The sequence below is a fragment of the Ictalurus punctatus genome, chromosome 14 (assembly GCF_001660625.3).
Source record: "Ictalurus punctatus breed USDA103 chromosome 14, Coco_2.0, whole genome shotgun sequence".
NCBI classification, from domain to species: domain Eukaryota; kingdom Metazoa; phylum Chordata; class Actinopteri; order Siluriformes; family Ictaluridae; genus Ictalurus; species Ictalurus punctatus.
Genome location: NC_030429.2, coordinates 10,540,974 through 10,564,491, shown reverse-complemented (window position 1 = coordinate 10,564,491; position 23,518 = coordinate 10,540,974). Strand labels below are relative to the sequence as shown.

General features: G+C 38.6%; 1 protein-coding gene across 3 annotated transcripts; it reads left to right on the top strand.

Annotated features, from left to right (window-relative positions):
* The first annotated feature begins 350 nt into the window (after positions 1-350).
* Positions 351-23,007, top strand: elp1 (elongator acetyltransferase complex subunit 1). Of its 3 annotated transcripts, none has more exons than XM_017485834.3 (37): positions 351-451; positions 625-776; positions 2,370-2,522; positions 2,627-2,708; positions 2,800-2,880; positions 2,989-3,074; positions 3,334-3,433; positions 4,772-4,862; positions 5,686-5,809; positions 5,936-6,029; positions 6,180-6,410; positions 8,208-8,378; positions 8,541-8,625; positions 9,146-9,307; positions 9,448-9,554; positions 11,310-11,413; positions 11,502-11,555; positions 11,802-11,907; positions 13,148-13,263; positions 13,542-13,615; positions 13,701-13,779; positions 13,854-13,933; positions 14,015-14,167; positions 14,254-14,339; positions 15,467-15,615; positions 15,735-15,858; positions 16,000-16,097; positions 16,584-16,785; positions 17,002-17,063; positions 18,247-18,309; positions 18,410-18,470; positions 18,573-18,686; positions 18,809-18,920; positions 20,530-20,657; positions 21,027-21,178; positions 22,618-22,696; positions 22,786-23,007. In XM_017485834.3, the coding sequence occupies exons 2-37, from the start codon at positions 627-629 to the stop codon at positions 22,851-22,853; spliced, it is 3,981 nt and encodes a 1,326-aa protein (XP_017341323.1). In that variant the 5' UTR covers positions 351-451; positions 625-626; the 3' UTR covers positions 22,854-23,007. The 3 variants fall into 3 exon arrangements, with proteins under 3 accessions (XP_017341323.1, XP_017341322.1, XP_053541735.1); XM_017485833.3 differs by having other exon boundaries at positions 16,984-17,063; XM_053685760.1 differs by lacking the exons at positions 351-451; positions 625-776 and having other exon boundaries at positions 2,390-2,522; positions 2,609-2,708; positions 16,984-17,063.
* The last annotated feature ends 511 nt before the right edge of the window (positions 23,008-23,518 follow it).

The window sequence follows — 23,518 nt, the reverse complement described above, 5'->3', positions numbered from 1 at the left end:
TATATATATATATATATATATATATATATATGTGTGTGTGTGTGTGTGTATATATATATATATATATATATATATATATATATATATATATATATATATATATATTGTACTGGTATACAGCTGTATATTGAACTGTACAAATATAAGATATACGGCTTATGGTAGAGAATATAGTACTGAGTAATGACTTGTCCTCGGCCTTAGATGTCCATTTTCCAAACCTTTTTTATTTTTTATTTTTTTTGTCTCGACAGGAATAATAAGAACAGCAATATTTCTCTTCTCGGCCACTAGATGGCAGTGTTAAAATGCCACCACGTGTCTGTCTAGTATTATGTCGACTATTTTTTTTTTCTTTAGAGGTCAGAGTTGAAACTACAGGATCTTGACAGCGTGTGTCTGTTGTTATGCGCCGTATGATTTTCCTGTCGTCGAATAAACAGACCGAAAGGTATTTAATGTTTATGGTAATATTTTCTGCATTTAAGCTGTTTATAGTTATACTTAGTAAGACGGCAGCTTTCATTTTCTAGCTTTTTAAAAGCACAGGCTGACTAGCACAGCTAGCATAAATGGACAGATACATGTGTGTGTTAAATGATGAACGTTTCGTGTTGTTTACAGAAATGAGAAACCTAAAGCTGCTGAAATGTGTGCGCATGTCGGAGCTGCAGAGTCCAGGCTCTGCTCAGTGTGTTTCTGTGAGGATAGACACAGACACCGTACTGGTCGCCTCTCAGTTCTCCATCACAGAGTACGACCCCCGGACAGGCCAGGTAACAGCACCTGTATGTCCTAAACCCCCAGGCCAGGTAACAGCACCTGTATGTCCTAAACCCCCAGGCCAGGTAACACCACCTGTATGTCCTAAACCCCCAGGCCAGGTAACACCACCTGTATGTCCTAAACCCCCAGGCCAGGTAACAGCACCTGTATGTCCTAAACCCCCAGGCCAGGTAACACCACCTGTATCTCCTAAACCCCGTCATATTCCCTGCATAGTGCGTTAGTTTGGGAGGTTTGCCACTTTATAATAATGCCCAGATGTATCTAATATAGAATCTCAAGTTCATTCATAAACTCCCACTTCAGTACAGCTGATTAATCCAATTAATCCAGTTTTATTTGTATGGAGCTTTCAGCAGTATACACAGACTATGTTTACATGGACAGCAATAATCTGATTATTGGCCTTATTCTGAATAAGACACTATTGTGATTGAGGTGTTTACATGAGTTGATTTTAGAATATTCCTTTCATGTTCCCATTTCGTATGTTATAGAACATAGATCAATTAACGTCACACGTCATTACGTCCTCACACCACGCCATGTGATGTTCCCTCCAGAATTTCACGTATCGACATACAGTTGGTCTTCGTTATGGTACCGTATACAGTTTTGGGTGTTTCATTTTTCATTTTATGAGTATGACTTTAGTCTGATTAAGGTCATCAGTAATTGCTGTTTACATGCTAGTTTCTTAATCAGAGTATTATCTTAATCGGGTTAATATCAGATTACTGTTGTCGATGTAAAAATACTGACTGTGCCAAAGCAGCTTTAGATCCTTATTTAATGAACTAAATCTAACTAGTCAAATATTATTCGTGTTATTTTCAATCATACAATAAAGGGTTGACTGTTTACTAGTAATGGGAATATCTGATCATTTTACTGACTTGGTTCTTTGAACCTCGTTCTGCAAAATGAACAGATCTTTATTCAAGTCATTTCATTCAACAGAATTACGTTAAAATGTTACATTTTCTATAGCCAGATTCCCCCAACTGGTCTTCTTACGCGAACTTTGATCATATTTGATCCGAAGAAAATGATAATGCCACCAAGGACAACTTAAGAGAAACAGAAATTATTGATTCACCACTTAACTGCGTCTTCTGGTCTGGTCCACATAGGTCGAGGCTCTTGTGGCCTCTTTTCTCATAACTTTTTGTGTTATATTATATTTTCTGAAGAGAAGATAAAAGTAAAAAAAAAAAAGTCTCTTGCTTGATCAACGTGAGTTGCCCCGGCATACAGATAACATTTAAAGCATTAACTAAGTCGTTATTACCAGATTCAGTTTTATGGAAAAGAAGCGTCATGACAGAAATACTTGTATCCAACACTGCTGCTTGTTTAAATTGCGATTTTAATCCTAAGAAACTGTTTATTTAAACCTCAGTGTTGTTCTACACGTCCATGTTGTCAGACTTCAAAACGCACTTGATTTAATTTATCACTTCAATTCCAGGTTTAATCAGTTGAACGCTGCTTGACATTGGCGTTTAAGGATCAGACACTGACTTTGCTGTTTGATTATTTAAGCTTTGTGTAGTTTATTTTCAGCATTTTCCTTTCTTTAGGTATTGAATGAAGTGTCTCTAACCATGGAGAGCTATCTCGCAGAGGATGGCAGCGGTGTTGTTGTGGGTATTCAGGATCTGCCGGATCAGGAGTCTGTTTGTGTGGCCACTGCCCAGGGCGATGTCATTCTGTGGAGCCTTAACACTAATCAGGTATTCATACAGTCAGCCCGACCCCTGTTCACCTTACCTAGTTACATGTTTTATGTAATTAATGCTGTTTTGAAAACATTTGACAGTACATGTGTGTTTGCTAGCTGGAGTGTGTGGGAAGTGTGGATAGTGGACTCACTGCCATGAGTTGGAGTCCAGACCAGGAGCTGGTGACGCTCTGCACAGGTCTGTCACTGAGTGACGTTTATACCAGCGCTGTAATGGATTCGTTATATAGCTGCTGTGTGATTTTATTATGCGCTGTTCTGCTCTTTAGGACAGGAGACAATCATCTTAATGACCAAAGACTTTGAGCCTATAACTGAGGTGGCCATTCAGCAGGATGAGTTTGGAGAAGGTGAGACTTTCACATGTTCAGAACTTAGAGAAATAACTGAAAGTTTCTCTATGTTAAGATAACTGATTGATTTAATGCACTAATTCATCTGTTGTGTTTGTGTGTCAGGTAAATTCATCACAGTAGGATGGGGTAAGAAGGAGACCCAGTTTCACGGCTCAGAGGGGAAGCAGGCGGCGCAGAGGAAAGCTGCAGTAAGAATTCATTATCTATTATTATTTATTTATTGTTAGATATCAGGATTGTTTGTTTGCGTTATCAGTTTTTTAATGTAGAGCTGATTATTGTAAAAAAATGCTCAGTCACCTTGAGAACTAGGAAAGATCCTATAGCTGAACAATTCCTTAAAACTAGAGACAATCTTCAAATAATTTACTATATACTACAGTATTCATTGTGATTTGTATGTCCGTATATATTTCACTTGCAAATTTCTGCTGCATTCCATATAAGGAAGTGCAGCCTGCAGTGCCATGGGACGACCGCATGCCGAGGATTACATGGAGAGGCGATGGGCAGCTTTTTGCAGTTGGCGCAATCTGTCCTCGGACAGGCAAGTGTCTCATTATTATATAACCAGGGCTGGAGAAATGAATAACCCTGAACAAGCTCATTATGTGTCTGGGCTGCTTATTTTTTCATTCGTAGTTGCCTAATGGATCCTTAGATTTAACAACCAGAAAAAGAAACTACTACTCCTTATTAACATTACCAAACAAAAAGTTCAAGTGGTGCTTGAAAGTCTGTGAACCCTTTAGAGTTTTCTAGATATCTGGCTAAATATGATATATAATAAAACATCATCAGATTTTCACAAAAGTTCTAAAAGTAGACAGGGAACCCAACTAAACAAATGAGACAAAAATAATATACTTGCTCATTGATTCATTGAGGAAAATGATCTAATATTACATGTCTGTGAGTGGCAAAAGTATGTGAATCTCTAGGATTAGCAGTTTAATTTGATGTTAGGTTAACATAAATCAGATTAAGGTGTTTTTAGTCAATTAGATGACAATCAGGTGTAAGTGAGCGTCCTGTTTTATTTAAAGAACAGGGATCTAGGAAAGTCTGCTCTTCACATGTTTGTCTAATAGAAATGTTGTGGAAGGACCTGAAGCAAGCAGTTCATGTGAGTAAACTCAACAACATCCCAGAGTTGAAGCTGTTCTGTACTGAGGAATCTGATAAAATTCCTCCAGGCCGATGTTCAGGACTGATCCACAGTTACTAGAAACGTTTAGTTGCAGTTATTGCTGCACAAGGGGGTCACCACAGATACTAAAAGCAAAGGTTCACATACTTTTGCCACTCACAGATCTGTAATATTGGATCATTTTCTTCAATACATAAATTACCAAGTTTAATATTTTTGTCTCATTTGTATAATTGGGTTCTCTTTATCTAAATTTATTTTGTGAAAATCTGATGATGTTTTAGGTCATATTTATGCAGATATATAGACATTTCTAAAGGGTTCACAACATTCCAAGCACCATTGTATGTTTAAATCTAAAGCACTTCACCATGATGTGCGCACCATGACACTGTAACTGTACCTCATGCTTCCTGAATCAGGCTGCATGCTGCATTACACACATGCTTGATAGACTATCATTTCAGCACCAGAAGCATGCAGGTGTCATATTACTCTCCAAGCCAAAACATGAGTCAGTGACTTGCTGACTTTTAATGTGCTACGTTAAAGCTTTTGTTAAAAGAGGATAGAATATGAGATGCTTTCCTTTCCCTTAGTCTGCATTAATGCAATTAACTAGCTCCCCATACGCTATTATATCAAGTTAGCTTCCACCTTTTAGCCCAGTTGGTTTCAGGGCAACCTGGTGGGCTAGCTAATGAATTTATGATTTGTGCTTTTGTCTTGTTTCAGGTGCTAGAAAAGTCAGAGTGTGGAACAGAGAGTGTGTCCTGCAGGCTACTAGTGAAGTTGTCAACGGCCTTGAAGAAGCTCTCTGCTGGAAGTAAGAGCTTCTGAAATAATCACTCACATATGTGTCTTTTTTTTATTTATAATAAATTAACCCCTTAAACTTTAGCAGAAGATTTATCTCTCTTGTAGCTACACACATTTCCTATTAGTTTTATGGTAGTTAATACATTTGTAGAAATAATACGCTCTATAATGGTCCCCATGAAATCAAAAAGGATGTTTTGTGGTTTTTAGTATGAATATGTTAGACTTAATTTATCTGTAAGATAGTGTGCTGCAAAACAACAACAAAATTAACATTTGGAAGATATATGCATTCACAATTTACAGTCTCTACTACCAATACGGATCAACAACTTGGATGACATCATTCTGCACTTCAGCTTCTCATCAGATTTGCTGTCCAATCAAATGCTCTCTAGAATCTGAAGGGTCCCGCCCCCAACACTATAAAAATTATCATGCTGAAGTTGTCGTTATTGAACAAGCTATATTATATAAGCAAGCATGGGTCGTAAATGTGTTTTTGGCACTTTGAAGAAGATGGTATATGTGCCAGCACACAGCTTTGTGACAGACATTTTTCCAGGGTACTAACTGTCAAGTGCGGCTTAGCCCATGCTGTGAGGTAAGCAAAAACACTATTGGCTAAGTAAAAAGTGGGAGGAGCGACCCAGTATGTCCTTACCTAACTTTCTGTTTCAGTGGAAATTACGTCAACACATCGAATAACGCTGCAAGTTTCAAGGCACTTCATGGGGACTTTAATAACAAAAAAAACCTGGACATTTGTCTTAGCAACCTAAGCCTGTTGGTCTACCATGTAAAGCCTAACAATGTTGTGTGTGTTTCAGACCTTCAGGTAGCGTGATAGCCTGCACCCAGCGGCACCCAAACAAATACTGTGTTGTGTTTATGGAAAAGAATGGCCTGCTGCATGGAGACTTTACTCTGCCCTTCGCCAAGGACCAGGTTAAGGTGGGCCATGATTCATCAGTACACTGTAGAGTACATGACCTCTAGGCTTTAATCAAATACTGGATAAACAGCGGCTGTTTTTGTGTCTGTGTGTGTTAATGTATGTAAGTGTGTATCGTGTTTCAGGTGAAGGAGTTGCTTTGGAACAGTGACTCCACGGTGCTGGCTGTTTGGCTCATGGATCTGAACCCAGGAGTGAGCGGCAACCGCAACACATACAGTTAAATATGACTTAACATTTATTTAACGTATACATTTTAATTATCTGTAATTACATTACATTTAATTATCTGTAAATATCTTTCCACTATCAGTTTCTATTTCATTAATTACCAATTCTGTCTCTTTTTTTTAATCTTTTTTTTTTTAGTTCAGCTATGGACAGTAGGGAATTACCACTGGTACCTGAAACAGAGTCTGCATTTTGGAAGTGAGCCCTCAAAGGCTCCAGTCTGTGTGTGTTGGGACCCTGTGAAGTCACTCCACCTCCACCTGATGGCTCATGACTGGAGCACTTACACTTATGACTGGGGCTGGAGCACAGATCGTAGCCAAGGATATGATTCACATGATAATGCCAATGTGGCAGTCATTGATGGAGGTGAGAGCCTCGTGACTACCTCGTTGTTCATATGTGTGTTCTGAGATGCTATGCTCAAAGCTGGGTTCAGAGATTTTTCATTTTGAACACTCTTGTGACATTTTGGCAAAGTTAACCCTAACCCTAACATACAGTCCCCTCCGAAAGTATTAGAACAGCAAGGCCCATCATTTGATCAAGGCCATTGATCAAAAGATAAATATGAGACGATAGATCAGAATTTCAGCTTTCATTTCCTGATACTTGCATCTAGATATGTTGAACAACTTAAAACATGGCACCTTTGGTTGCAGACCACCCAGTCTTTAGATGAGCAAAAGTATAGGAACTGAAAGTCTTAAAGTAAATAAAAGCAAATAACACTTAATAATTGGTTTGGCTTGCTTTTCTCCCATAGACATCTCTGGTCTTCATGTTGGTTTATCCTTTTTAACAACAAATGCAGTCCTAAACCTAGGGCTAGAGTCTACGAAGAGTAGACTTTCAGAGCTATTAATTGTTTAAACAATCAGTTTAACAGGGCACACCTGTGCAGCAAGTAATACCTGTCAGTTGCATGTTCCAATATTTTGATCGCTTGAAAAAAATGGGTGGGTTCAAACAAAAGGTGCCATGTTCTAAGCTGTTTAACACATCTAGATGTAAATATGATCTAGATATAAAATTCTGATCTATTGTCTCATATTCATCTTTTGATTCAATAATAGAAGTGTACTTGTTGTTCCAGTACTTTTGGAGAGCACTGTATCTGCTCAGAGGAAGGAGTTAGGTGTCTGTGGCACTCCAGGTTCAGGACAAAGAGTACTTGTACTGTCATTCAGGTGTCTTAGCCTAGGCATTGCACATACATGTGTTTTCAGTGATTCACCTGGACCACTTAAAGGAAAGCACCTCCCTAAAACACTGTAAATACATTTAGAATGAAATATTTGTGACGTGCTTAGCGATTGTGGTGCTAATTTGTTTGATGGTGTGTTTTTTGTTAGTGTGAGAAGCGAGTGGTTTGTGCTGCACTGACTTCATGTAGGTTAATTGCTAGCACTGTTGCAATGGTATTTAACAGAACAAAATCTCAAACATAAATGATAACAGACAGGTTATCTTCTTAGCTCCTAAAAACAAAAGAACAAGAGCTTCTTTTCTCACTCACAACATTTCTTAGAGATGTTCAGTGTCAAGTTAGTGAGAAAATCCAACCTTAGAAGTAGTGCAGAAAGCAAACACAGGACTCGAAATTTCCAAAATGCAGTGGAGCTATACAATGCATTCACGGCAGAGCTTTGACTTGGCTAGTTAGTGAGCTACGAGATGAAGAATGTGTTGGCATTGATGGCGGTATTCGCATGTAAGTTGAAGCTTTGGATCCTGAGCTGTTTGAGCAAAGTGTACAGATAAGTAGGTAAGAGAGCCTTAAAACAAAAGCACTAAAACGCTGCTGCATTAATCTCTTTAGATAGAGATGAATTCCCACTGATGACCCTATCAGCTGGCAGTTAAACAGCATTATGGATAGTGTAGTAATCGAAGTGGTGTTAAATGATGTGCAAACAAAAAAAGTCAACTCAGAATGTCATTTGCAGAATAAATCTTGGACATTATTGGAGATCATATGTTAATTATACAGATTAATATGTAAGTCGTTCAGGATGGAGTTTTCCTTTAAGGAAAAAACCTTCTGCTAATTTCTATTAAAATCACTGACTATGCCTTTAAGGTCAGCATAGATTTATATATACGTAGATATAACCAGCTTGCCCAGGACTTTGGTCTCTATCTTTTGTCCTTCTTGTCTTACAGCTAAACTTATGGTGACAGCATTTCGTCAGTCTGTGGTTCCTCCACCCATGTGTTCCTATGAACTGCAGTTTCCTTCTCCTGTCAACTTGGTCACCTTCCACGCACAGCCTCTGAGTACCAATGAGCTTGCAGCATTAACAGCAGACGGATGTTTGCATATCGCTAGCCGAGGTGCGCTGATTACAAAAAAAAAAACATGACAAATTAACAAAGCATTTCCTCTTTCTGTTTTTCTTCCTGTGCATTATAGTATGGTGTGTTTCAGTGGCCATATTCATGCTTTGTTTTGAGTTTACTTAAAAGCAAATAACGGTTTTCACCTTTCTCACTCAGACAGTGAAGATGCCAGTGAGCCTGTTAAAGATGCATCTGGATTTAGAGTCGTCTCTAAACCACTGGTTTTACAAAAGACATACAGGTTAGATTACAGCACTGTGACAACACTATCGCAAGAAAAAACACTGGATGGAAACACCAGATGCGAATAAAATCTCCAACATGCACGTAATGTACTTATACGCTCAATTGAGGTGGATAATTTTTTTATTTGATAAGAAGACATGCACATATACTATGACGGAAACACATTTACCAGATATATTCCTCATGTGCATAGAAAAAAGTCATGTGACTGCCACAGCAAATCATGTGATTGGATAATTAGCTCAGAAAAATAAACGTGGCAGAGAGGGAGAGATGCGCCAGTTCCCCCGGACGTGACGATTTTGTTCTCTTGAACACATGGAATGGAAACGATGCTTTATTTGCAAATGTTTTATATTCAAATTTTTTTCAATTTGAGTTAAATTCACTTAAATGGGAACATAGCTAATGTCTTTATTTTAATGTATTGCTGTTATTATTCTTGTAATGTGTGTGTGTGTGTGTGTGTGTGTGTGTGAGATTTTTGTTTAATGCTGATTGTACCTTCTGTGCAGTGTTGCAGTGGCTTACGAGGGGGTTCTGGCTCTGCGTCTGCTGCTCTGGCTGAGGAAGGACGTGTTCGTGGCAGTTGCATGTGGAAACAAACTAAACCAGTCACATCTATTCGTACTGACCCCAGCAGAGATCCAGAGTTCAGAACCCAGACTGGACATCAGGTACAGACCTACATCACATACTTTCAAGCTCTACAGTTCATTGTGTAACATTAATTTTAACTAACCTGTAGAACTGGATAATGTATGGAATGCTGCTGTCTTGCTTCCATCCCTGTAATTTGGTCTGTGTGTTAATTCAGGTCAGAGGTCAAGGTTGAAGGTCATGTGATCAGCATGTGCCATAGCTCTAAGAGTGACACGTTGGTTCTGCAGCTGGAAGATGGACAGATCAGGAGAGTGAACTGGGGTGAGTGATCCTAGCAGTACTGAGCTTGATTCTGTACTTTAATAGTGTTTGTATGGAAGATGGCGTGGTGTATTCAGTCTAGAGATAGACCGATATGGATTTTTAAAAAATAACCAATACTGATATTTGCATGTTTATGTGCTCGATAACCGATATGCAAAACTGATATTTATTTATTGTTTTACCTAATTATTGTTTGACACAATAATAAACCACCACTGAACTGAACAAGCCATTTTATTTAGAACAGTTTTGTCAATTTAAATTCCTCCTTGCATACAAAACAATACAACTCTTATTTATACACAAATAAATAGAGGGGTCTGAAGTGTGTAAAAAATAAAATAAAAAGAAATTGCACCCACTATTTTACTAAAGTATCTTTTTTATTTATTTGTTTTTTAAATAAAAGCTTCGATAAGGTAAACAAAGAGGTAAAACAAATAAAGTACATAAAAATAATTCTAATCCTATGCTCTTGTTCATTTGGCATTCTTTGCAAACTGCCACCCCTGGCAATGACCGTGTGAAGTAAGTCCATTGAAGTAAGGTTTTTCATCCTTTCAGTCATCTTAAACAAAAAGGTGTTGAAAGTTAAAATGTTAAAAGTTGAAAGTTTCATGTTAAAATTCATCTTCATATTACAACAATAAAAACATATTTTTACTTATAAAAACATCAGCAGCAACACTAATATTAACAATAGGCAAAATAAATTTCGAAAGTCTAATGTTTTCAAATGGAGGACATAAATAAATGACGGTGGACTCAACTTTACATAAATGTAATCATTGATTTAAAACTACAGTTTTAAAAGGTTTATGTGCCGTTTAGGCTAACGAGTGAAGGCAACTACTTCGCTGAATAAGTATACATTGTCAGGAAGGTAACAAACAAAACAGTGTATATACAATTACGGAGTCCATCTCAACTGGTATGTTATCAGAATTATTCATAATGTTTTTGTCGGTCTAGATTTTGAAATACCTGCTGACAGAGCACTGTTTATCTATGCGTTTACGCAGAACTATACTCAAACTGTGATTGCTCGCGGCGATAATGAATAATGTTTATTAGCGAAATAAAGGTTATATAGTAAATGTTCATATAATTTAGGTTTTATTTCCAACATGCACTTATTCAAGGCTGTTTTATTTAATTAATGTAAAGTTACGTCTTTGGGACATGACAGATTATGTGACTCTGAGTTCGTTTCTATTTCTTAGTGCCAAGCTGCTTAAACTACATATCAAGCATTTATGTAACCCATCTCATTTATGCATTAATGGCTATGTTAAAATGTTAAATTAATTAATTAAAATTAAAGCAAAGCAATTGTACTTTACCTGTGCACACCGTTGTTAACTCATCTCCCCTCAGCTGTAATGAGGGTCCTGTGCGCAATTCTCAAAACGGCCACAAGATGCCGCCTTTTATTGGTAAAACCGATATTTAAAAAACAATATCCGATTAAGGAAAAAAATTTACATTTAAGGAAAATTATCGTTAAAAATATTGGTAAAACTGATTATCAGTCGATCTTAATTCAGTCCCAGCTGATACTACTGAATAATACACACTGACAGTTTCTTGAGTCGATACACCAGAATTTGAGCTAATTTTTACCAAAAATTTTGATAAACAATATTTTGGTGGGTATTCCTGCATTGTACAATGCCACATATGTTACTGAATTATTTTTTATTCTATTATTGATCAAGCAGTACAGTAATTATGCAATACTTTAATGTTCAGACTCCGCAGCAATAACAGTGACTGAATGGAAGGATTCTTTAGAGTTCAGTGTTAACTTTCCCCAGCCCTGTGTTCACACTGCACTGTGTACCATCAACGGAGAGGTAACGATACAGGAAACACCTTTTGCTTTGTCTTTCTTCAAATATGTCTGTTGTGGTGTGTATTCAGATGTATTGTGTCTCTCTGCAGGAGCATTTAGTAGGACTGACAGAAAGATCCCACCTCTATATTGGTAACAATGTGGTATGTATGAGTGATCTAAAACTCCTTTATAATAACACTACGAGTAAAGATTTTAATAGTCTTCTTTGTCACACCTTATAATAATAATAATAAGAAGAAACAACTTTATTTTATATAGCACCTTTAAAAATGCATCTCTAGAGGGAAGAAACAGGGCTACATGAAGAACATGGATTTGACACAGGAAGAGTTGTAGAGGTGTATTTAGTCACGTATATCTGGTTAAATTATATTTTTGTTCTGCAGGTCGCGTCTAATATTTCCTCCTTTGTGGTGTATGATGAGTTCCTCCTTCTCACCACACACTCTCACATCTGCCGTTGCTTCCACCTGACCACACTGTCAATCAAAGGTAAGAGGCCGAGGTGCAGTCAGCATGTTTTATTGTTTTCTTCTTTTTATATCACAGCAACGCTAAGAACAATAAAAACAGAGGCAACTTTTTTCTCTGTCTTGAAGTTAATAAGCCAAAAAACTCAGCTTGTCATGATACCAAGAAATTGTAAAAGCCCTCTTTCCTAAAGACACTGGAGACTCCTAACAGGTGTACACAAACATTTGCTTATATAATGATGTATGTTTGTGAGATGCACTGTAGTCCAGCTTAACTATATTTTAGTCCAGTATATACAGTGCTGTGAAGAAGTATTTGCTGATTTCTTCTGTTGTGTATATCTCGTACTAAATTGTTTCAGAAATTAAAACAAATATAAGGTAAAACAAAGGCAACCTGAGTAAACGCACAATACAGTTTTAAAATGATAGTTATCTGTTGAACCAAAAATGTTATCCAATACCAACTGGACTTGTGTGAAAATGTATTTGCCCCCATTGTTACGAATTCCCAATTCTATGAAACTGCATTCGTAATGGGGTTCAGCTGGATTAGATACAACCAGACCAGTTTACTGCAAACCCTGTTCAATCAAATCAACACTTAAATAGAACTTTTTCAACAGCATGAAGTTAAAAGGTTAAAAGGTCTTAGCCAGTAACACACTATGCCAAAATTAAAGGAAATTCCTGAAATGATGAGGAAGAAGGTGATTGAAATACATCAGTCTGGGAAGGGTTACAAAGCTATTTCAAAGGCTCTGGGACTCCAAAGGACCACAGTGAGAGGCGTTATCTCCAAATGGAAAAACCCAGCACATTAGTGAACCTTCCCAGAAGTGTCCGAACTTCCAACATTCCTCCAAGAGCACAGCAACTACTCATCCACGAAGTTAAAAAAGAGCCAAGGACAACATCAAAGGACCTACAGGCCTCTCTTGTGTCAATAAAGGTCACTGTTCATGACTCCACTATCAGAAAGACACTGGGCAAAAATTCCATCCATGGAAGAGTGGTGAAGTGAAAACCACTGCTAACGCAGAAGAACATTAACGATCGTCTGAATTTTGTCAAAACACACCTTGATGATCCTCAAACCTTTTCGGAGAATGTTCTGTGGATTGATGAGTCGAAAGTGGAACTGTTTGGAAGACAAGAGTCCCGTTACAAAATTGTATCTGTGAGCAAGATTAGATGACGGAGCTCGCACTGTGAGCCTCTTTGTAAATTCATACACTGTTGTCATGGTGTGTCTGCAGATGTGCAGGTGGCTCTGAGTTCAGAAGCAGCTCAAAATGATGAGAGTGTGCGCAGGGTGGAGAGAGGATCTCGCATCGTTACTGTGGTGCCTCAGGACACCAGACTCATCCTACAGGTTAGCACTGAACTCAACAACTAGCTTGCACTCACGCATCATTCATGCTGCCTGTCAGCTTCAGATAAGCTAATGAAAGCTAAAATTCTCCATATTTTTAGACTTGATGCTTTCCTAGGCAGTAAGTCAAGAACTTCATTGGCTGTAAATTAGTCTAGAGAAGTACACAAGAAGTCAGATTGAGACTGCAGAGTTGCAGGTTAAAATCCCTGTGATGTTAATTCCTGATCATTTTAGACGAGCTTTAATAACCAGCCGTGTGCATTTTTCCCCCCCAGATGCCCCGTGGTAACCTAGAGACTATCCATCATCGAGCTCTTGTGCTTGCTCAAGTCAGGAAGTGGCTTGATGAGTATGTGTATTTAATAACTCATAAAGAGCATAAAATTCACAAGGTCACATTTTCATACGTTTTGAAATATTTCACACTAATCTAGGCTGAAATTTAGAGATGCTTTCGAGTGCATGAGGAAGCTGCGGATCAACCTGAACCTAATCTACGACCACAATCCGAACGTGAGTGATCTCATGATTGTGTGATTTCCTCTTATATGTTGTAGTGAAGTAACCTTATGCCCTTTGATTCACAGGTGTTCTTGGATAACGCGGAGCTATTTCTGAAACAGATTGCTTCAGTCAACTACATCAACCTTTTTCTTACAGAGCTCAAGTAAGTGCCTTTCTGCTTATACAGTGTCCAAATATATGTTTGAAGTTCATTATAAGCATGATAGGATTTATTACTTAATAGAGAGGAAGATACGACGAAGACAATGTACCCGTGTCCAGTGAGTTCTGCATGCCAGACTGCTTCAGTAACAGCGAGAGAAGGTCAGGGGAGGAGGAAAGTGGACATTGTCTGTGATGCTCTGCGATCAGCCATGGAGACACTTGATCCACATAAGTATGCTCTTTAAAATTTATATTGTGAATATATCTTACTCAGCCGACCAACAACGAACTATGTGATTGTTTTTTTCCCCCTCACAGATACTGCTTGTGCATTTTAACATCTCATGTGAGGAAGACGAAGCCAGAACTTGAGACTGCTCTACAGAAAGTCCATGAATTGCGTGGTAAGAATTAGGGACGGGCCACAGAGCAGTGACAAAACACTGATAAATAGTTTTTCCTGTTGTTTATGTGTGTGTGTTTATTTCATACAGCCAATTTTTCACATATTTATGAAGGGTGCTGATAATCAATTTAGCATGTAAAAGGAGGAAATGGAGCAACTGATACATAAAGTATATTTGAATATCCAATAAGCTACTCATTATTTTAAGTAATGATTGAAACAGTTAGGGTTATAAAAGTTTTGACAATTCCTACAATATTCCAGAAGGCACTAGTGAGAATTAATACAATTTCAGTAGTGTCTCCCTTAAATTCTTTTTTGGGCACTAGAGGGCATTAAGATCTCTCTTTGTGAGGATAGGATCACTGAGTCATGAAATATAATTTGGGTATAATTGAAAGCTTTCTGGAGTGGTGCTGTGCGACAGATTATGAGTAAAGTGGTGTAAATTTTGATTTATATAATCTTAAGGTTTTGCTGCTGAACCTGAAATTGAAATGGACTTAATTGTGATTATACAGCATGTCCCGATTCAACACAGAATATTTAAGTGGGTGTCAAACAACAAAAAAGCAAATAAAAAAACTTATTGCATAAATATTCACCCCTGCTGCTGTGAAACCCCTAAATTATTTCTTGTGCCATCAGAAGTCAAATAATTAGTGGTATGGAGTTTACCTGTGTGTAATTAAAGTGTCACAAACAGTTGTGACACGACTGTTGCTGCAAGGCCCTAGAGTTTGTTAGCGAACATACTGTACGTAAACAAACAGCATCATCAAGACCATGAGGCCATCAAAACAAGTCCATGACAAATTTCTGGAAAAGTATAAGTCCATTGTAGTTTCTGGTTGTATTAGTGTACTAGTTTAAGGGGAGTTAATACTTATGAAATCATAACTTTTGTATTTGTTTTTTTATTTGTAAATAGTTTTTCAAGCGATATTTATTTGTGTTTAGCTAAAACTTTTGTCTGTTTCATTCTTGAGTGCATAAAATATCAGCAAAATGATCAGATATTGAAATGATAAACTGCTTAGAATATTAAAATCTGTATATATCCATCTCCCCTGAGGTTATATGTCTGTTTTTGTGAATGTTAACCTTGTGATTTTTTGTGATTAGTGAACCCACCCAGTGCAGAAAATGCAGTGAGTGCAGAGGAGGCTCTGAAGTATCTCTTGTTCCTGGTCAACGTTAATGAATTGTATGAACACTCTCTGGGAACCTATGACTTTGACCTGGTGCTCATGGTAGCGGAAAAGTCTCAGAAGGTTGGGGATGTTTCCGTGTAGATTGTATGGACACTATTTTTTTTGCAAAACTTTCAATAGAAAACCTGAGTGAAATCTTACCTGCACTCTTTTGTTCTCCCCTCTTTTATCATCTCTAGGACCCTAAAGAATATCTTTCCTTCCTGAACATGCTGAAAACCCTGGAACCTAATTACCAGCGCTATACCATAGACAAACACCTGAAGAGATACAAGAAGGCCTTGCATCACCTCAGCAAGTGTGGTGAGACCTTACACAGTCTGAATATAGGTTAACAATATACATAGAAAACATACACGCAAAAGAGCTAAATATTTGTTTCTTTCTCTCTCTCTCTGTCTCCCTCTCTCTTTCCCCCTCTCTCTCTCCCCTTCCCTCCCTCAGGTGAGGAGCACTTCACTGAGTTATTAAACCTGGTGAGAGACCAGAAGCTATACACCGAAGCTCTGCAGCTCTTCCCTGCAGATAGCCAGCAATACAAGGTTACTTCTCCTATAAATGCTGATTAAATAACATGTTTAGGTCCCTGGCTTAAATGTTCTCTAGTATGACAGTCAACTTGTGCATGGGATCCTCTGTAAACTTATACTGTAAAATTGTGTGCTGTGCTTAAAAGACATCCTGTGAAAAAATGTGAATGAATTGGTAGTTTGTACTATGGTCTGACTCATTTATCGGTTGGCGGATAAAATTGACAGATATTAGTAATACGTGACCGTGATTATTATAGGTGCCGGTTTGTATCTGTAAAAGCAGTGCTGAAGCTGCCTCTCAAACCAGTGAGTCTGAGGGGCGACGCTTGCATAGGACACCATATGTTCAAGGGTCACCTAGAACTGATATTAGGATTCTATGCACAGACTTAATGGCATTAAATGCATTCATAAACACGATGCTCATTTGAACAGTCACATCCCTGAATTGTGCTGAGTTCACAAATAACTCTGACCTCTCTATGATGCCATCAGACGCTAAGTGTGGCCTTTGCTGAACACCTGTTGGAGGATCAGCAGGCTGAGCAGGCAGGGTTGTTGCTATGGCGATGTGCAGAGATGCCCCGTGCTTTGCAGGCCTTCATCAGCTGCACCAGCTGGAGACACGCCCTCGCCGTGGCAACGCACATCCCTGTGCCACCCACACAGCTGACACAGCTTGCACGAGATCTAGCAGGTATTTTGTGTTTGTGTGTGTGCAGTCATCCATCTAACCTCCTAATAACCCATGCAAGTGGTTTAGGATACATATCTAATAGCTCAAGAAATAACCTAAAACAAATCCATAAAACTGATAATCCTGAGTCTTTACACTCAACACACAAATGGATTTTTCCTGTTGTGCTGTGATTAATATCAGTAAAATAGATGTTAGTTTTTTTCAATGTTTCAGAGAAGCTTCTGGAAATGAGGCGACATACAGAGGCTGCTCTGCTGCTGGAACAGTATGCTAAGGTGCGTGTAATTGAATCAGCCCTTTAAATTCCCTCTCACTGCTTTGTATCTCCAGGATTCTTGCAGTAGTGTAGCTACTGGGCCATTATTTAAAGTAATAAATGCACAACTGAGAGAAATATTCCAGCATTTTTCATCTCTACTCATTTTGGCATGTTTCCCTGTACTGAGAAAAGAACAGAAAATCGGTTTACTCAAACCTTGCTAAAGGCAGTTGTCGAATCCAGGCAATAACATGAGTTCAAAATTACAACCATTGCAGTCCTGGGGTGAGACAGACACGATCAGAAGTCTGACCAGTGCTGTTTTTTGTAGCTTCATCCAACTTTCTAACACTGGATCAATTATGTGCCATTAGGCCAAAGCTGTGGCACTCCTGTATTTATTATGAGATACACTGTTTAACTGGAAACCAAATGGGTCATTTATATAGATTTAGGGCTTAATATAAACAGACCACTGATTGCAGATTTGATTATATCGTTCTTTATAAACGTGTCAAGGTTTTCGACTGTTTTCTCATTGCTGGGAAATAAGTTGAATTTCTTGTCTGTGCTAATGACACATGCTACAGATGTGTTTGAGAGAGATTAGACAGAAAATGTTGGAGTCATTCTTTAATTAATGGGCGGTGCTGCTATAGGAAAATAATCACTGGTGAGGTGTTGTGATGCGGCCTGGCGCAAAGTAGTTACTATTACCAGCAGGTCCTGAAGTGTTCCTGACTTATTCCATAATTAGTAAAATCACTGTGATATGACGCGTCATACAACTTATGTTTATAATTATGTTTAATGTTGTGGAAGATTAGTTCTTGTTATTACTTATGTTATAGCAGCTATAAATTCCCTCACCAGCATCTATTTTGTTCTGTCTTGAAGTTACTAAGACAAAAAAGCAGCTTGTAATGTTTCTGAGAAAGTCCTCTATCCTGAAGACTCTCCTGTGTTGTAGAAGTTAAAATTACGGCTTTACCTCCGACTGTTACAAAATGCTGACACTGGAGACTCCTTCCAAAAATTGCTGAATAAATGTCTATCCACATATATTTCTGTACTTTGTTGGACTCTATTACCTTGTACATTACATGTATTATACAGATCTTGTTCATGAGGATGGAGATATAAATCGCGGGAGTATTTTGTGCTCGTTAATTGAAAGTGGAATATGGTGATCTTTTCAGGACTGCGAGGAGGCTATTTCTGCCTTGATTGAAGGAGCTGCATGGGAGGAAGCTCTCAGACTAGTGAGTCATTTGTGCTTTAATTTGACATTTCTTACAATTATTTCTTCTACATGTCGTAAAACTTTGTATTTTGAATCTACTGTTTATTTCTTTATTACAGATTTACCTTTACCACAGACCGGACATCATTGAAACCAATTTGAAGCCTGCGCTTTTGGAAGGTACTAAACACTTTTCACCCTTGACTTTAACAAGTCTTAATAAACTTTTTCTGCCTGTTCGTTCTTAAGCTTCAAGCTTGATTTTTCTCTGATTCTGCTCAGCTCACAGTACTCAGATGGCCTTTGTGGACTCTCAAAGGGCTCTGTTCACACGCCATAAAAACAGACTGGCCGTTGTGCGAGAGCAGAAAGAGAAGGCTAGACTGGAGTTTGTTGGTAAATACCACTGTGAAATTTGTAGCTATAAAATGTCTAGCTTTTTTGTAGGCTTTTAGATGGAACACACAGGACTGATTTAGAGATGTTTTGTGCTGTTTCACCGTCTCTTTCCACTGCAGATGATGACGGCCAAGACTGCGCAGACGCTGAACTCTACTCAGAGGCCAGCAGCGTCCTGACCGGCAGCCGTCTCGGATCAAAGTATTCGCACAGCAACTCCCGCATCTCCTCGTGAGTATTCAGTAGTAATGAACTTAGTTCAGATGTTCTTCTCAGCTCAACATGTCCTCATGTGAGATAGGAAAACATTCCCCACACTGTCCCTGCAGCCTTTCATTATTCTCACAAAGCTCCTCTCACCCCTTTGATACACATCCCGTTCATGCACAGGATTGTTGATCATCATACTCATTGCTTTATATTGCACAAAACAACTGCACATATCTGCACTTTATCAGACTGTTGCTGCCACTCCTCTCTATATCTTCACATTATATTTTTCTACTTTTTTAAAATACTTTCCTATTTTCTAACTCTTACGTACATTTTATGTGACGGACAGTCATCATTTCACTACACGTCGTACTTTGTATGGTTGTGTGCGTGTCTGAGACACAAAATTTGATTTTGAATTTGAGACGATGCCATAACCGACATACCTAGTTCAATCTGTCATGCCTCACTAAGGTGACTCAGTTTCCCTTATTTATACCACACATCACAGGCATGTGACTGGTCAAAATGTACAATCTGTTTGAAGGTGGGAGCATCGTTAATAAACGACCAAATCAACACGTTGCCGATTAAAATGTTTAGGGCTCTCTGCTATTTTTCTGTGTAAGATTGATACCATGAATATACAACAAACATTACGGAATTAAATATATGCAGAGTAAGGAGGCAGTGCATCTTTCATGCAGCTGGCAGAGCTTTTCTGAGGAATGCCTGGGAAAACTGACCAAGTGAAGAAAGTGTGTGCAACGATTATAGGTGTCAAATGTCTTTATTATACGATACCCAGTTCTGATCATAGACAGATATCCTCACAGTAAAAAAAAAAGGCTTGTGAGCGAATGACTTTATAACTGATAAAGCTGACAAGAACAACTGGACATGCCACAGCATTAACTGTGACTATAAATGGATAAAAGGTATGATGTGTCATATTTTAATACAAGTGTATAAGTGGAATAAAGCGGCTAATGATACGCTGTTATTGGAGAATAATCAGCTTCAGGGTTGTAATTCCAGATCTCCAGGGGCAGCTTTGGCTCAGCTACTAATCGTAGGGTTGGCGGTTCGATTCCCGGCCAACATGTCTCCACATGCCAAAGTGTCCTTGGGCAAGACACTGAACCCTAAGTTGCTCCTGATGGCAAGTTAGCGCCTTGTCATCTGGCAGTTCTACAAGTTCTGCAGTCATGTGTGTGTGTGTGTGTGTGTGTGAGAGAGAGAGAGAGAGATAGAGAGAAAATGGGTGAATGAGAAACAGTGTAAAGCGCGTTGAGAACTGCTGCGCGTTGAGAACTGCTAAGGTTAAAAGAAGCGCTATGTAAGTGCAGACCATTCACCATGTCACATTGTTAATAGCATGCTTAGTCATGTTTTATTCCTTACGTATTGTATTAGGCACAACATTTCAACTTAACCGTGACATTACTAGCAAAATGTATTATATTTTTTGAGATATTTTTCTGAGAAGAAAAAAAAAAACAACCTCTTTTTCTTGGCAGTTCATGAGGAACAAGCATGAACAACAGCCACAGTAGAAAATGTCTGTGTTTCCTATGCAATTTGTTCATGCTGAAAGCCTGAGGCTGATTGCAGCTCTTTCTTTCAGGAGATCATCTAAGAACCGCAGGAAAGCTGAAGGAAAGAAGCACAGCTTAAAGGAAGGAAGCCCCTTTGAGGACATTGCCCTTCTCCATGCCATTATCCAGATCATCCACGTCGTTGACAAGATGAGGGGTAAGATTAGAAATCACTTTTAGTTCTGCTCAGCTGAGTGAAAAGTGCTGCAGGGATTGTCCCTGCTCATGACTTATGGATGTAGAGAACTGTATCTGTGCATGGATTGACCTAATCTGTGGGAAGGCTCTGTTTTAGGCACTAGCAGCAGAGATGAGAAACTCCGCAGCAGCCAGAGGCTCTTGACTTACATCAGAAAAATGCTTATTTAAGACAGGTTTTGACAGCAGCTTGGAAGACTGCAGTTCTGTGGTTTATTTTATATATTTGTCGTGTGCCGTTTTATATATTTATTTGCTTTTGTCTGGAGCCGTGTTGTGTAATATCAGAAATATCCGTGACCGCAGCGTGTCGTTTTTTCCTCCACAGAGGAAATCCATAGTCTCCTGAAGGCACTGATACTGTTTCAGTTTGACAAGCTGGCCAGAAGCCTGCAGCTAGACTACAGCATGCTGCTTCGGCTCATCGACACGGGCATCCCTGAGATCTGGCATGAAGGAATTCAACAAAGCCAAACTCCAGTAAGACACACACTCAGCACTTATGTTTGGTGTTTGAAGTGGCTGAGGTATTTGAAATAAGCTTGTTCAAATTCATGTACTGCAGTGGTTCTCAACCGGGGGGGCGTAAGAGAGATCAGAAGTGGGGCGCAAATTGTTTTCAAGAAATAAAACACAGACAGGGCATCATTTGGGGACTCGGTGTATTTTATTGCTTTTCAAAAAGAATGCTCATAAATGAAAAACCCTGTGTCCTCTCTCCCTCTGTATTTTCTTTTTGCTGTGGAGAGGTGGAGTTTATCCTACCTTTTATCTAGCTGTCAGTGCAGACCAGTGTTGCCAACTTAGCGACTTTTTAGACAAACCGTAGCGACTTTCCAAATCTCGCCAGTACTGTCCTGCAAGTGCGAGGTTTTGATTTCCTGCTGCACTCTCACCTCTCTCTGCATCTCCTCTGTGCAGTGAGAGGCTGAGAGCCGGAAATTGAACAATGTCATGGCTAACGAGACGCGCCCTTCCTCCCAATTTACATCATTCATATGAGAATGTTTTTAGAATGCAAGACGAATGGAAAAATGATAGTCTTTATTGGTCACATATAAATTACAGCACAGTGAAATTCTTTTCTTCGCATACCCCAGCATGTTAGGAAGTTGGGGTCATGTGAAATAGTCCACGTTATTACAGCCTAGTTCTCTTGTTCAAAGTAGTTTTAGTGTTCAGAAACATTTTTGATCATTCATGTTCCATACCTGTCCGTTATATAGTTTTATTAAAGTCATAAAAGTTATGAAAATAAATTTTAAAAAGTACAAAAACAATCTATCTGTCAAAAACAAATGATAGATTAGGTTATATATAGATAGATTTTATATAGAATAGATAATCAGTATACGTGGTCGCCTCCTGTATGGGGGTGGAGGGCGTGTCACATGACAGGGGAGGCTTAGGGGGGCTTTAGTTACAAATGGTTGAGAAGCTCTGATGTACTGGAAATCCTGACGCATCAAAATGTCCAGATTTCATTTGAACCCATTTAATTCGAGACCATTGTCTACTAGACAATTAATAATAATGAAAATCTAAATGAACTCAATTATAAATACAACTTTGATAAATATGGGTTGTGATTTCCACCACTGTAACAAAAAAAACTCCAAAAAATTATGGTTATGTGCAGGAGACCCCTGCAGATCCCCAGATCACTCTTTGAGAAGCATCGTATTAGATGATACAATTCTCTAACTTCTTCCTCAGATAAGGCTTCAGGAGAACAAAATGGCAGCATGTTCATCTCACTTTGTTTGCTAAAATCCCCCTACTGTTGTAACAGATGAAGCGGTTCTGATTGAGCTTAAACCAGAACGAGCATATGCTCTGATAAAGTATGGGCTGGCATTCAGAAGTACTTATTTATTATTGATAACTCGTGAATTTGAAATCCAATGCCTCTGTTTTAGATCACAGGGCCCAATTCAACAGCCAACAGCATCATGGCTTCGTTTCAGCAGCCCAGACCAACCACAGTTCCCCTGCAGGGTGAGTCCTCGCTAAAAAACAAACCCTATCACAGTCTGTTATCTGAGCTGTGAATTAAAGAGCTGTGTTTTTCTCTCTCTCTCTCTCAGATGCAGAGATCCTCACACCACCCAAGATGCGCCAGTCTGTCAAATGGAAACTCTCAATCCTAGAATAGTTCTTGTTTATAAACAGGTTGCATATGTTTCAGTGTATTATTAAATAATTTCGTATCCTGAAAGCGAAATGGCTTTTGAGGTTAATCTCATATTGTCCAATATGTGCATTTTTGTGTGAAATACATGTAATAAAAATGTTGCATTATTTATAAAGCAATGAAATGATTTTTGCTCTACAATAACTTAAAAATGGTCAGTTTTCTCTTATAAATTTGGTTGTTTGTGTTGATATGAAATACACTTTGGGGTAAATAGAGAGATTGTTTTCCTCTAGGTCCAGAGGAAAGTAAGATAAGGACAAAAACTCTGGTATGTTTGAGTCTTGCCTGACTTCCTGCAAGTTCCACCTCTTCTCACATCAATGACTACTCCTTTAGGCCATTTAACATCCTGCTGTCAGCAGTGACAAGGTTATGCCTTTGGTTTGAAACCACTTCTAGCTTTTGGTACAGCACACCCTCACCCATCTGAATCTTGACTGCCATTTTCCTTTCTGCATCATTAACCCACTGAGTTCTATGAGCTAAAGGACACTCGAATTCTCTAAGTTTCAAGGCCAGTTATGGGGACCCAGTTTCCCTGTACACCTAATCAAATAATTTTTTTTTTTAGCTTGCTGTGTACTCGGCAAAGGCAAAAAGTATCGAGAGTAAAAATGCTTCCT